Source organism: Lathamus discolor, chromosome 2, assembly GCF_037157495.1.
Source record: "Lathamus discolor isolate bLatDis1 chromosome 2, bLatDis1.hap1, whole genome shotgun sequence".
Taxonomy (NCBI): domain Eukaryota; kingdom Metazoa; phylum Chordata; class Aves; order Psittaciformes; family Psittacidae; genus Lathamus; species Lathamus discolor.
In genome coordinates, this window is record NC_088885.1 from 4,888,521 (window position 1) to 4,901,535 (window position 13,015).

Genomic DNA, 13,015 nt, shown 5'->3' on the forward strand with positions numbered 1-13,015 from the left:
ATACTTACTTCTGAATGGCAGAATACTGGTACATCTGATCATAGACTCACAGTATGGTTTGGGTCCAACCCCCTGCAATGAGCAGGGACATCTTCAGCTAGACCAGGTTGCCCAGAACCACATCCAGCCTGGCCTGGAATGCCTCCAGAGATGGTTCATCCACCACCTCTCTGGGCAACCTGTGCCAGGGTTTTACCACTCTCATTGTAAAGAGTTTCTTCCTCACATCCAGCCTGCCCTTGCTTTGAGTTACAGCAGTGATCTCACAAAGAGGTTTTCTCAGACTGTGACCATGATGGACAGAGTACCCCTCACGACCATGATCAGTTCCACAGTCTGTAAAACCAAGCTTATTTCACCTATTCCACCCAGCAAGGACCTACCTAGAGAATGTGTTGTCAAATATCAGTGTGTAGATTCCAGAGTTTCTGACTTTCACCTGTCCTCTGATAGTCTCCTTATGAGAGTTGCAGCGGGTCATAGGAATAAGAACCTGGAATTCAATACAAATCAAAATGAAACTTGCTATTTGCCCTATAAATTGACATTTGCCTTCATATTCATACTGGAGCCATCTTGAAGCTCCCAAAGTCTTTCTGTGCCTGCAAGACTACTTATTTTCACTGATTAGCATTAAAAAGTCACCCAAAATAACATCTCACATTGAGACATCTGCTTTCCTTCGATAACCTCTTTACATCATTAAACCATGGCTATAAATCTCTGCTTTAGAGACAGAATCAAATCCGCATCCTTTTGATGTTAATCTAAGCAAGTTTACTAACATCAGCAGTGCTCCATTAAATATATCCAAGAACATGATTTAGCTAAGTATGTCTTGCAATATCTGCTTTTATACTCCCAGCATTATAAAATAAGCTTTCTCAGCAAATCTGAATTGTTTATCTAAGCTGACAGCAAAAGTATGTCCTACCATCTATCTTGCTGTAAAACCCTACCAAAGACAGTTGTCAGAACAGCAACTGACACAGATCAAGGACAAGCCTGTAAAACCCCAAAGTTTTATCAAATAGATGTATCAAAAAGCAACATTCACTTTTCATTCAGCTTTCAGCCTAAGAAAAAAAAGATTTTACATAGAGTTAGTAACCATGGAGGGAATTAAAGCACACGATAAATGTCTTCTTGCCCCAGAGGAATCACTGCCTTAGAATTCATAGGCTCACAGAATGGTTTAGGTTGGAAAGGACCTCAACATCATCCAGTTCCAACCCCCTGCCATGGACAGGGACACCTTACACCAGACGATGCTGCCCAAGGCTCTGTCCAACCTGGCCTTGAACACTGCCAGGGATAGGGCAGCCACAGCTTCTCTGGGCACCCTGTGCCAGCGCCTCAGCACCCTCACAGGGAAGAAATTCTGCCTTAGATCTAACCTGAATTCGCCCTGTTTCAGTTTGAACCCATCACCCCTTGTCCTATCGCTACAGTCCCTGATGAAGAGTCCCTCTCCAGCATCCTTGAAGCCCCTTTCAGACACTGGAAGCTGCTCTGAGGTCTCCACGCAGCTTCTCTTCTCCAGGCTGAACAGCCCCAATGTACTCAGCCTATCTTTGTATGGGAGGTGCTCCAGCCCCTGAGCATCCTCATGGCCTCCTCTGGACTTGCTCCAACAGCTCCATGTCCTCCTTACGTTGAGGACAACAGAACTGCACACAGCGCTGCAAGTGCGGTCCTCCCTTTACCACAGTGGGTTAAACCAGCAGCTGCCCTGTCTTCATTAAAACTTTGTAATTAGCTGAATAACATCGATTCACTTAATCCATAACCCTCAGGAAATACAGACAGCACATATACAAACTGGTAACTGGGGCACTAGCAAATCAATTCTGCACACCATCAAGGCACTTAAGTATGTGTCTCACTGCTTCATCTGTCTCCTTGTGGCCTCTGCTTAAGAGCAGAGAGGAGGGGGAAAAAGAAGAATTTTGGAGACTTGGACTTTTATCTTTGATTAATAACAAGGTTAATTTTAGATGTGACCTACAGAAGCTATACTGCTTTCCAACTCCACATTTCCAGGCAACACGAAGATGTAGCTCTGCCTTCAGCAGCACTGTAGCATAATTGCAGAATCAAGTCCTTAATGCAATAGCAACTGGCACTCTTGTGGAGACCTCCTAGCTATACTTGCTGATTCCTCTGGCGGCTGACTGTAGTGTACTACAACCTCTTGTAACAAGGAAACAAAGGCCTTACTTTGCACTGTTCCAGTGGTGTGTCTTCTGATTCTTGGTAGACAACACTGAAGGATATGCTTTTAGGGTCTGATGAAAAGATCCAGCTAATTGTTAGCCCCGTCTCTGTAACAGTGATGGGAATGATACTGTAGGTGCTGGATTTGATGAACAGCTCTCTGTTGCTTTCACCAAAATTTAAGATCTCTTCCACTGTAAGGGGTAATCTGACCCTGGGAAGGAGAAAAATACAATTACTTGAACAGAACCAATCTAACTACACAGACAGAAACAATAATCATTGCCTTTTCCATCTGTTTCAGGCAGACTCCACAGAATCTTTGGGACATGTTCACAAGATGCAGGAAAATTCAGCCTGGGATGAAGGCAAGAGGTACAGAATAGATGACTGATATCAAGCACATTCACTACTCTGGCAAATGTGGATATTATTCACTTATTTAGTTCATTTTGACTAGAAAAACATAGTGCTTGAATAAAGCTTTATAGAGTTACAACGTAAAGAGTACAACATAGAGAGTACAACAAAAAGAGTCTGCTGCCCTCTACTGTTCTTTTTAAACAAAAATTGAAACAAAAAATAGTCACCTAACTTGTTCACCTTTCCAGATACTATTTATACAGGAAATAGGGATCAGGAGTACAGATAGGACAGAGGGATGGAATGCAAACAGCAGCTCTGTCTAGATCCTCCAAAGCACCTAATGCTACAGCTGTTTTACCCAAGCAAGCTGCATAAAAGCTGACTCAAAGTACAAGGAAAAAGAGAGTTCTTAGGTGATCCCAAGTCCTGAAGCATTGTATTAGCCTACCTCATTCTGATATGCATTTCAAACTGCAAACAGTGAGGCCCTTAAACAGGAGAACACTGCTTGCTTTCTTCAGGAGAGACCTGTAATTTCTAAGAGCTGTGGATCTCCTCTACATTACCTTAAGTAAAACTAATCTAACATCTCTGTCCTTAGGCCAACTAAACTGCTTCCAAATCAGTGAGCTCACAGCAAACCACAGTACTGTGATTTGTTATCAAAACCCAACACATTTACCAGAGGATATTATACAGTTACCATGACAATTTGCTGTTCTAGAGTAACACTGTGGCTACACAGTGCTTAGGGATCACAACTGATTTTTTGTGGTAACTGTTGTACTCTGGCAACAGAGGAAACTTTATATGAAGTTTTGCCTGCCTTGCTACTTCCTCTTGGCTGAAGTAATTGCTGGGGTGTCTCAGGTGTTCTTTGATTTTAATACTCTTGGGTTTGCCCTACAGCCCGGCTATGATTTTAGTTACTGGTTCTGTGAAGAGCAGCAACCAGGCTGCAACACGGACTAATTTACCTCCCTGCAGACTAAAGTTTAAAACCTTCCCCATAACTAAGGCAAAATTTCAAAGCTAGGCCTAAGGGGATAGTGAGTAAAGGGGAATTTCTCCATGTGCCAGGCATTTACATATGTTAGATTCCCTTTTTGGCTGTGCAAGTGACATGCTGTATCACTACTGCACACGCAACTGTTAATTTCAGAGCAGGACAGAGCAGGGAATTGTGTGCACACACTTCACAGAGGTTGAACAGAGGTTCAGCTGAACATTTTATGCTGAACATATTATGCTATGCTAGGCAAGGCAGTTTCCATGAGGCCACCAATAAATAATAGATATATGCTCTAAAACGCCACAAATTCCCTCCCTGGGACAAAGGTCTAACTCACACTGCACTCCCTGACTTGCCCTTGCAGTTTCTTCCAGGGACTACAAGAAATACAAGGCCTTCTCTCTAAGCCCCCTTCCTGTTCATTGCACCTCCTTCAATCAGAACAGGAAGGAAGGTTTTCTAACGCAGTGTGGACCCTAATCTTTCCTTCCTGCTCCCTCTTGCACTGAAGTTTTGCAGGGCTGAAGAGAGAGGGCCCCGCTCATTGCTCCTGCTCTGTGTAGCTGAGCTATACTCTCTGCTCCTCCTCCTCAGACCAAATTCTACTGTGATCAGCTCTTCCAGGAGCCTGCAACTTATTCTTGCATGGCTGATACTTGAGCTCAGTCTATTCTTTCAGGCTGGTAGTAATGAAACTGTTCTGCTTACATGATTTCTCCTGACTTCAACAAGCATATCTCAGCATCTTGAGCAACTTGCCACTCTTCCGATTCATCAAAGGTTGAAGAATTGCACGTGCTGTTTCTAGGACAAGATAAAAGAGGAAAGACATGATTCTCTGAGTAATATGTGGTCAAATGCTATCTGCATGCTGATGCCTTCCTAAAACAGAAACGTTCTGACAGTGACGATGCCCAATTCTAGAACCCTTATTTTGTGCATTCTAGTGACAAAACTGAGCAAAACTGCAGCCCCATTCTGCTACCTGCTGTGCACAAATGAAACACTCTTCTGATCCTGTTTCCATGAGCTAGGAGCACATACATCCAGAACATCTCTCCTATAGTCTGAAGATAATCTGAGATGCTGCCAGGTATTAAAGATTCCCTGGAAGGTAGAAATCTTGATGGAGGGCAGGCACAAGCAAGATTTGTCCTTTAAACGAAGCTTCCACAGGGATGTGAAATTTGCCCTGGATTTAATCTGTGAGGTGTTTTACAGACATATTATCCAGTTCCTTACCCTGACAATGGTGCCCCAGACGAATCTTATTGCTGTAGAATCACTACCACGCATGTTCTTTTCATAGAAGAAATACTGGGTGATTCAAACACAAATACCTCAAACAAGCTGTTACAGGAGGACAAAGCAGGATACCTCCTCCCCACCATGATGCATCCAGGAGAGCAAAGGAAGTAGATGGAATAACCTGCCATGGATGGTAAGGAGTGGGCTCCTTACCTCCAAAAGGGTGCATGCTCTGGGTGAACACTGGGGTAGCACCGACTAGGCATTACAGGACTGGGACACAGACAGTATGAGCTTGAGAGTCAGTAAACAAATGCTGATAGTTTCCATGTAAGAGCTTCTCTAACTGACACTTTGCTTCTCTGCACCTCAGCAGGTTGATCAGCTGAGACAATTAGGCTGTCATTCCCAGAAAAAAAGCCAAGGCTTCTTATACACAGGGAACCAACTAGTTGCTTCCTTCCAAAAACCAGTGGTATCTAATAAAATTTTGTATCACATGTAGCATATGTGTTTCTGAACTGTCAATCATGTAGCAATGGCGTAACTGCCACACATTCTGTAGACCAGTTCTCAGAACCAATGCACAGTTCAGCAATTTCTTTGAAATCCTATGGGACCTTGCTCTACAATCAGCACTGCTGAGTAGAAGAGCAGGAGAAAACAACTCCAGGTAACAGCACCTTCAGCCCACAGATGCATGGAATGGTTTAGGTTGGAAAGGACCTTAAAATAATCCAGTTCCAACCCCCTGCCATGGACAGGGACACCTCACACCAGACCAGATTGCTCCAAGCCGTGCCCAACCTGGCCTTGAACACTGCCAGGGATGGGGCAGCCACAGCTTCTCTGGGCACCCTGTGCCAGCGTCTCAGCACCCTCACAGGGAAGAGCTTCTGCCTTAGATCTAACCTGAACTTCCCCTGTTTCAGTTTGACCCCATCACCCCTTGTCCTATCACTACAGTCCCTGACGAAGAGTCCCTCCCCAGCATCCTTGTAGCCCCCTTCAGACACTGGAAGCTGCTCTGAGGTCTCCACGCAGCTTCTCTTCTCCAGGCTGAACAGCCCCAGTGTTCTCAGCCTGTCAACAGTCATATTAACAGTCATATGAGGACCATTAACACCCTAAGGAGACAGCTGTGACCTGCAGGAAAGATTCAAACCTGTCACTAAGTGCCCAAACCTGAGCAAGAAGCAAACATGATCTGTCCACTGAAATGCAGGAATGAAATACTACGTATTCATCCCTAAATGTTAATACAACACCTATGCAAACACAGCAATACAACTTGTTTACTATCTTTACACAACTAGGTAAGACAACTACTTCTGATAAAAACCCCTAGAAAACTAAACTATAGCCTGTAAACCTATGCATGTATTTTGTTTGCACTGTAGGAACAGCAGCAGTCTTCATGCTGTGATCCACAGAACTCTCCCTGCTCACCTCGACAGGTACAGAGCTTTCACTTTGCAGCTTGGAATTTATACAGACCAAGAGAACTACATGACTATAGGCTTCCCAGAAGTGTCTAACTCCATGATCTATTATGCAATGCCATTAGAGTTCCTTATTTAATCCATTATTTCACCTTTTTTTGGGACCCGGAAATGTAAATTAAATCCCAGGAGCAATACATTTTCCATGTTCTCCTATAAAATGTGGTTTTCCTTATTCCTGCTGCTGCAAGTGAGCACATGGCTCTGTGGTTAGCTTGCCACTTGGCTGCTCTAATCCATAAATCCAGCAGACCTACTCACTATAGGTTAAGGGAACACTAAGTCTTCTACTTTGTCTCTTACACCCAAGTGCATTACAATCACAAAGCAAATCCCCCTTCTCTTTATGGTATCCCATTGAGTCCAACAGTCTAAGCTGAGGTCTGGTAACCTATATGGAAAACATAAGAAACAGGCTCAAGATTTAACAGGAGCTCTTGTCTCCTGACAGAATTGATTCTTGCCTGGCTTTTCACACCAGGTGGCAGCATTAAGGATGTTCCTGCAGCTTGCCAGGTCCCCAGCTTGTCAATATGAACCCTCTGGTATCTCTTAAAACAGTCTGGACTGTTTCTCTTCTTTTTCTTTTGAAAGTGAAGTGGGTCTGAAAAGCGGGAAGAACTGACACATGGGAAAGACACTACAGCAAGAAGAGAACAGCTCTGGTTCAGCAACTGCTTGAGACAAGGTTTGTCAGAAGCTGGTGGAACATTTTGAAGAGGCATTACTTAATGCTTGTCCTGTTTATGCTCTTCCTCAGGCATCTGCTGTTGGTCACTGTCCCTCCACTGGATGGTCTTATATATTATAAGATATACGTAACTCAGTGACCAGTTTTGGCTTATGATCAGCTCTGACCAGGAAAAGCATAAAACACCTAATGCTGATCACAATGTCTTTACTAGTGGGATTGTATCTCCTCTTTCCTGCAGGCTACCTGTCTCAGCATTTACAAAGAAGAGAAAAGAAGCTGTAAATAGTTGCCAGACTTTCTAAGCAGTTTTATAGTGGGTACATAAACCAAGTGATATCATACACCCTTGGGCTCTAACACCAAGATGCTCTAACATTCCTTAGATGTAAACTCCCACACCCTAATTCCCACACACTCTTTGCACCATAACATCTTTCTTGTCTGTTTTTCCTCGCATCTCCTTGGCACCCTGGATCTCTTGCCTTGAAACTCTGGGTTCCTTAAGTTGTTCTCCTCCCTTGTTCCTGCAGTTCCTCTTTTCCATCTCTGGCCTTTTAATTTCTCAGTGGAAGGCAAAAAGGTGCACAGGGACAGTGCAGACTGGGGCAGAAAGTATGCAAAAGCTCCTGCAGAGAGTGGCAGAACAGGCGTGAAGACTGGATTAGGGACAGGAAAGAAGGGATGCTGGAGAGGAGCTGAGGGAGAGCTTTATGCAGCTGTGGGCTACATATGATGAAAACAGGGCTAGGTCTGGCCCAAAGGCTGAAAGTCCTTTGTATCACAGCTTTCAGATACCAGGTTTAACCTGTATCAAACCATTCTTGCAATAACCATGTTCACTCTGGATGTTCCTTTTCTCCCCATACTCGGTCCTTCTACCAGATGACTGCAGCTCAGTTGTATCTGACCTTTATTGGCACAATCACACCCATATCACCTTTTTCCCCTTAGAAAACAGCTGTTTAGGCAATCCTTTCCTTACTACACAATTTCTCTTGTTTCTCCCATAGTGAAATAGCACAACATCCTTTAAAACAAAACCAGGAAGGAATGTGCTGTGCTTGTGTGGCAAGTAAAGCTGCTACAACAAGGCTGTTTTTATCAGCAGAGGGTGGCGAGAAGTTCTCCTGTCCCCCTTTCTCTCCCTTGCTGGTTCTGTGCAGGCCAGAGAATGCTTCAGACCACAATCAGTTCCCCTTTTTGGCTACACTGGAACCCTGCCCAGCCATGTGAGTTGTAATCAGGTCAGGAAAAACTGTTATGAGTCACCAAAAAACAAGAATCCAAACCAAAGCAACCACAGTGCAGACAGGCCAAGATGTGCTTTCTACCAAAAAAGCAGCAAAAGGTGTGAATACACACGAAAGGTGTGAACAAAGTCATTGTTTCCATACCAGGGTAGTGGCATCTTTTGGGTTTTTTCACACTTCTGCTTTGATCTTGATTCTGCTGCTGCAACATTAATTGCAGGCATGGGATTTCTACAATATGTGAAAATGGGAACACTGGTTTACCCTGGGGACTTTGATCCAGTGTTATACACTATCCTCCTGACCTGTACTTTAGAACACAATCTGCAAATGTGAATGCTTTAGAAATAAAGGAGCTTCAAAATACAACACTTCAAAACAGAACCCATGAGCCTTGAAGGAGCAGGATGTGCTGCAACTGCACAACTTATCTCAGCTTCTCACAATCAGATTTCAATCAGGTTGCTTCAGACTCACATAACAGACCTGAAAGCATGAAGTGACTGCTCTTTAATCATAGCCTTTAGGAAAGCGCAGTATAGTAGACACCAAAAGGGGCACAAGTAGAAAGGAAAATGTCCTTTAAGATCATTCACTGCTTTGAGCACCAACTTGCATTTCCAGGCCAGCAACGACTCACACCCAGAATAAGGTAAGGCAAGTGTGAAAATCTCAGCCACACTGAGATGCTCAAGTCATCCACAGTGTAATTCTCCATCCAAGCCATTCTCCCCTCCAGTGTTCAGAGTGTCTCAAGCACAGAGTAGGACTCTATATCCTGCTTGTAAAACTGATGAATCAAGAGCAACAGAGGTTAAAACACTATTTCTTGGCTTTCCTACCTCTAAGTTGTGAACAAGGGGAGACAGACAGCTTCTAACAGTTTACATGGTCAAGCAGGATGTCGCACTAGCACCCTTTAAGAGTAGTATTCCATCACTAGTGGCAATCCTTCCTTCCAGCTTCAATATTTTGTGGGACGAGTTGAAATAAATGGTGACACACGCTTATTTCTTTAGTCCTGGTTGTAGTCACTGAATCTAACTCACTTGATAACCCCTCTGCAGAGGGGTTATCATTATAGCATGAATTCAAAGTACATTATATTTGGTTTTCTTCTTAAGAGAAACAAACCCCCCCCACACACAAATTGTCCCTTGGCAAAACAAGGGCCAGATTCACTTCAAAAGAGCATTGTGAAGCTCAGTTTGCTCATGTCTGCCTAATGCATGAGAAACACATACTGTCACAGTACACAAAATGGGCAGGATATATTCAACTTATTTACCAACAACAAAAATGGAGAATTTTGAGGAGTTGGCTGTCTTTTTTCCCCCCAACTAAACCAGTCTGTACAGTCTGCCTTCTACCCAAACTGCAAAATGCTGTGCTTTGTGCTGGAAACTGGTCTGCTGAGGGCAAAAGAGTCAAAGTCCGCTTCCTCAGCAGCAGGCTGGTTACTCTATGGCTATTTTCAGCTCAGCATTTTCATTTATCATGCTTCTTTTTCTGCTCACAAGCAGAACAAGCCCAGAACTGAAGTGAAAATGCCCTCTTTTTTTAATTCTCAAATATGTAGGAGCTTTTGAAAGACTATATATTACAGAACAGAAACTTTGGAAAATATTTAAAAGTATTTGAACAATATTTTGTCTAAATATGGATATATATTAAACTCTAATGCCACAACATATTTTGCAAACCAAGTACTTGGATATTCAGATGGCCTTAGGTCCTCTTCCTTGCTCATTTATGTAAACTAGATGTAAAACACGACTGAAACCTGCATTTGTTCTCATTTCCTGAAAAAAGAATAAACTTGTGCCAGATATAGCTATGCAGTTCCTGTTCGTTTTGCTTTTCACAAGTAGTTATCTCTAAAGCAGTAAGGAATCCTACAGACAAAGACCAGCTAGTTCACATTCAGCTCAATAAAGCCTGTCACAAAAAGAGCTCATCTTTCCTTATCTTTTCCCTACCTCCTTGTTGGCTTGATATTAAGTAATGGTGAGTCTGATAAAGAGTATTGCTTTGCTCCTATTGTAAGTTAAGTGTGAATGTGATCCAGTGTGGCCTGCAAGCTAATTTTAACAGTGATGGCTGGCCTGATGACAGCACTGAACTGGGACTACTCCTCTGTGCTGTGGTGAAGCAGGAGGACCTGTTTGGATTTACTAGATTTGATGCTGATTGTGCAAACAGGCCAAAATCAGTTTGTGTTGGTCTACTGAACACGTGGCTGGTAGCAGAAGTGTCTTCTCTGTATGCAGAGGCTGGTGATACCCAGTAAACTGAAAAGTAACCCAAAAAACAGTACTGCAAATAAACCCCAGAAGAGTTCCCTGTCCATGAAGCAGTGTTTACTCACAAATCTGTCACGCTTTGATCCAGAGAATCTTGCTCCATCTGACTTTCACTGTGGAGAGAGTCCGATTCCTGTACTTGGCACAGCTCCTCATCAGTGATTATATCAAATGCTGCATCATCTGGTGGTTTAGAGGCTTCACCTGAAATGGTGCCATTCAGAGATATGAAAAGAAACATAAAACAGTATTAGCTGGTTGTCTGGAAAACAAACAAGCAAAACCCTTACAGGGGAAGCCTGAGCCATTCCTCTACTTTTATGGAAGCATTAGGTCGCTATTGGACCCAACCAAAAACCTCAGGCTGACCGACACTCATTTAATATACATGCAAATTTCTCTCAATACTCATCAAATTCAGTAATTGGACCAGTCCCACCCTGAAAACACTCCAAGAACATGTAGGTCCTTGATGCATGAGGTGGCCGTGTGGTTTCTTGGAGAATGTCTAAGAACTCTGCTTGTTTCCCCAGAGTATGCAAACAATGATCTAACCAAAAGCTCTCTCAGATGGTGACACGGGTGATTCCAGTGAAGCTGGTGATCCTTCCTGGTTGGCACTGGATCCAGAGTCATCTGTACTGTCCACAATGACTCTAGGCTTATTAAAGCAAGCTCTGCAGCAACGCTCCTTCTTTCCACCAGGCTTTGTCACCATGTAGTTGTTGCAGCAGTAGTAGCAGAAAATGCGACCGCACATTCTAGAAATGAGTCAAAACCAGAGGTGTTAGAATAGTACCACATCCAGGTGGAAACATCCATGCGACAGAGCCTGGGGCTGTGTCACAATGGTGTTGTTCTTTGCAAAAGCCCAAATGCTTTATCCATGGCAGAACCCAATACAGACTGTGCTGCTTCCTGAGATAAAGTTTTCTTGACAAACACAGGACAGATTCATACTTTACTGCCTTAATAAATAGGGAAAACAGAAAAACCCCTAAAAAACTAAAAACCCAATTACATATACATTTAAATATAAAAACATAAGCCAAATAAATACTCACCAAAGTGCAATACAAATAAATATTACATATATTAAGGAAGGAAATATACTTAACAATATTACACAGGCCAAATCTCATACTCAGAGCCAGACTCTATTTGATTGTAAGGACTACAAGAACACATCTACACATCTCTATTAATAACCACCCTTTTCCCCTTCAGAAAGGGAAGAAAAACCAACATTGGACACATATATGTACATCCACCCCTCCTGCTCTCTCACCTCTGCAGCCTCTCAGTACTAAACCTGACAACTGCTTCTTAATGAACGTGTTAAAGATTTTCCTGAAGAAAAGCACCCAGCAGGGATGAGTGCTCTTCATGAAGTCTTGGTGGCTTTGGTTTCTTAAATAAATCATTAGCAGATGAAAACACAAGCAGGTTTCGCAGATTTTAGTAGAAATGAGTAAGCTGGAAGTTGGTACTGAAAATGACTTCACTATTCATTTAATCCCCATCGAATGTTCCCTACATTCATATGCAATTGAAATGGTCCCAGTACTACTTACCTTAGAGGATGAATCAAGGATAAAGAACAGTGAAGAGACAAAACAAACATGACTAAGACCCTGAAATGTATCTACTTAAATACATTTGAATAAATCTAGATCTAGTCATTAGTTAACTCCAAGCAGGCTAACTGCATAGGAAGTAATTTAATGTTAAGTTTTTTTTACTCAGCAATCAGCAAATATCCCTGAACATACCTAGTGTAAGGAACCAAATTTGTAATTGCACAGCATGTTGCTTTTGCTCTGAAATACTTCTGTCACAATAGCAAAATCATTTCAGTGATTATTGTTTACACCATGCACAGAGCAGTGCATAATAAATACATATACAATAAACACACTATATAAAGTGTGATTATCTTTGTTTCCAGAAATGAGAAACTAAGTTGCATCCAGATCTTTGCCTTAACACATGTCAAGAGACCTTTCCATTAATGTCTCTTTTCCCCTTGTGAGCTCATGTGTTCTTTCAGCCTCTACAATTACTTGTATTAATGATTTTGACCAATGAACTATGAACATTACGAAGTACTTCATCCATATAAGCATTTAAACTGGATTTTGCTTTTGAGCAGTGTAGTGGAGTTCCACAAACTGACCTGCAGTGGTGTCGGCGCACCATCCATGAGAACTCCTTCTGGCAGTCCAGGCAGTGGTTAACCTCTGTGTCCCCCTGCCACCTTTGCTCTGCACTAAGCTTCTGCTGGAACTCCAGAGCATCTGATTTTTGCCACAGAGCATCCTTATCTCTGCAGAGGCACAGTTAAAAGAGAGAAAAACACATATAAATGATTACTGCTGGTTTACTGATAACCAACCTCAACTTGAACGCTGGCGAAAGTTTCA

General features: G+C 42.7%; 1 protein-coding gene across 4 annotated transcripts in view; it reads right to left on the bottom strand.

The window, feature by feature from the left end:
* The window catches only part of FYCO1 (FYVE and coiled-coil domain autophagy adaptor 1), a 41,887-nt gene that overhangs the window by 3,975 nt on the left and 24,897 nt on the right, over positions 1–13,015 (bottom strand). For all 4 annotated transcript variants that reach the window (XM_065665547.1, XM_065665551.1, XM_065665548.1 and 1 more), the window contains exons 12-17: positions 12,769–12,918; positions 11,148–11,353; positions 10,658–10,796; positions 4,304–4,399; positions 2,221–2,431; positions 384–493 (exon numbers count right to left, since the gene is read on the bottom strand). In XM_065665547.1, the coding sequence (XP_065521619.1) occupies positions 384–493; positions 2,221–2,431; positions 4,304–4,399; positions 10,658–10,796; positions 11,148–11,353; positions 12,769–12,918 (912 nt within the window). The remainder of the gene's footprint in view (positions 1–383; positions 494–2,220; positions 2,432–4,303; positions 4,400–10,657; positions 10,797–11,147; positions 11,354–12,768; positions 12,919–13,015) is intronic.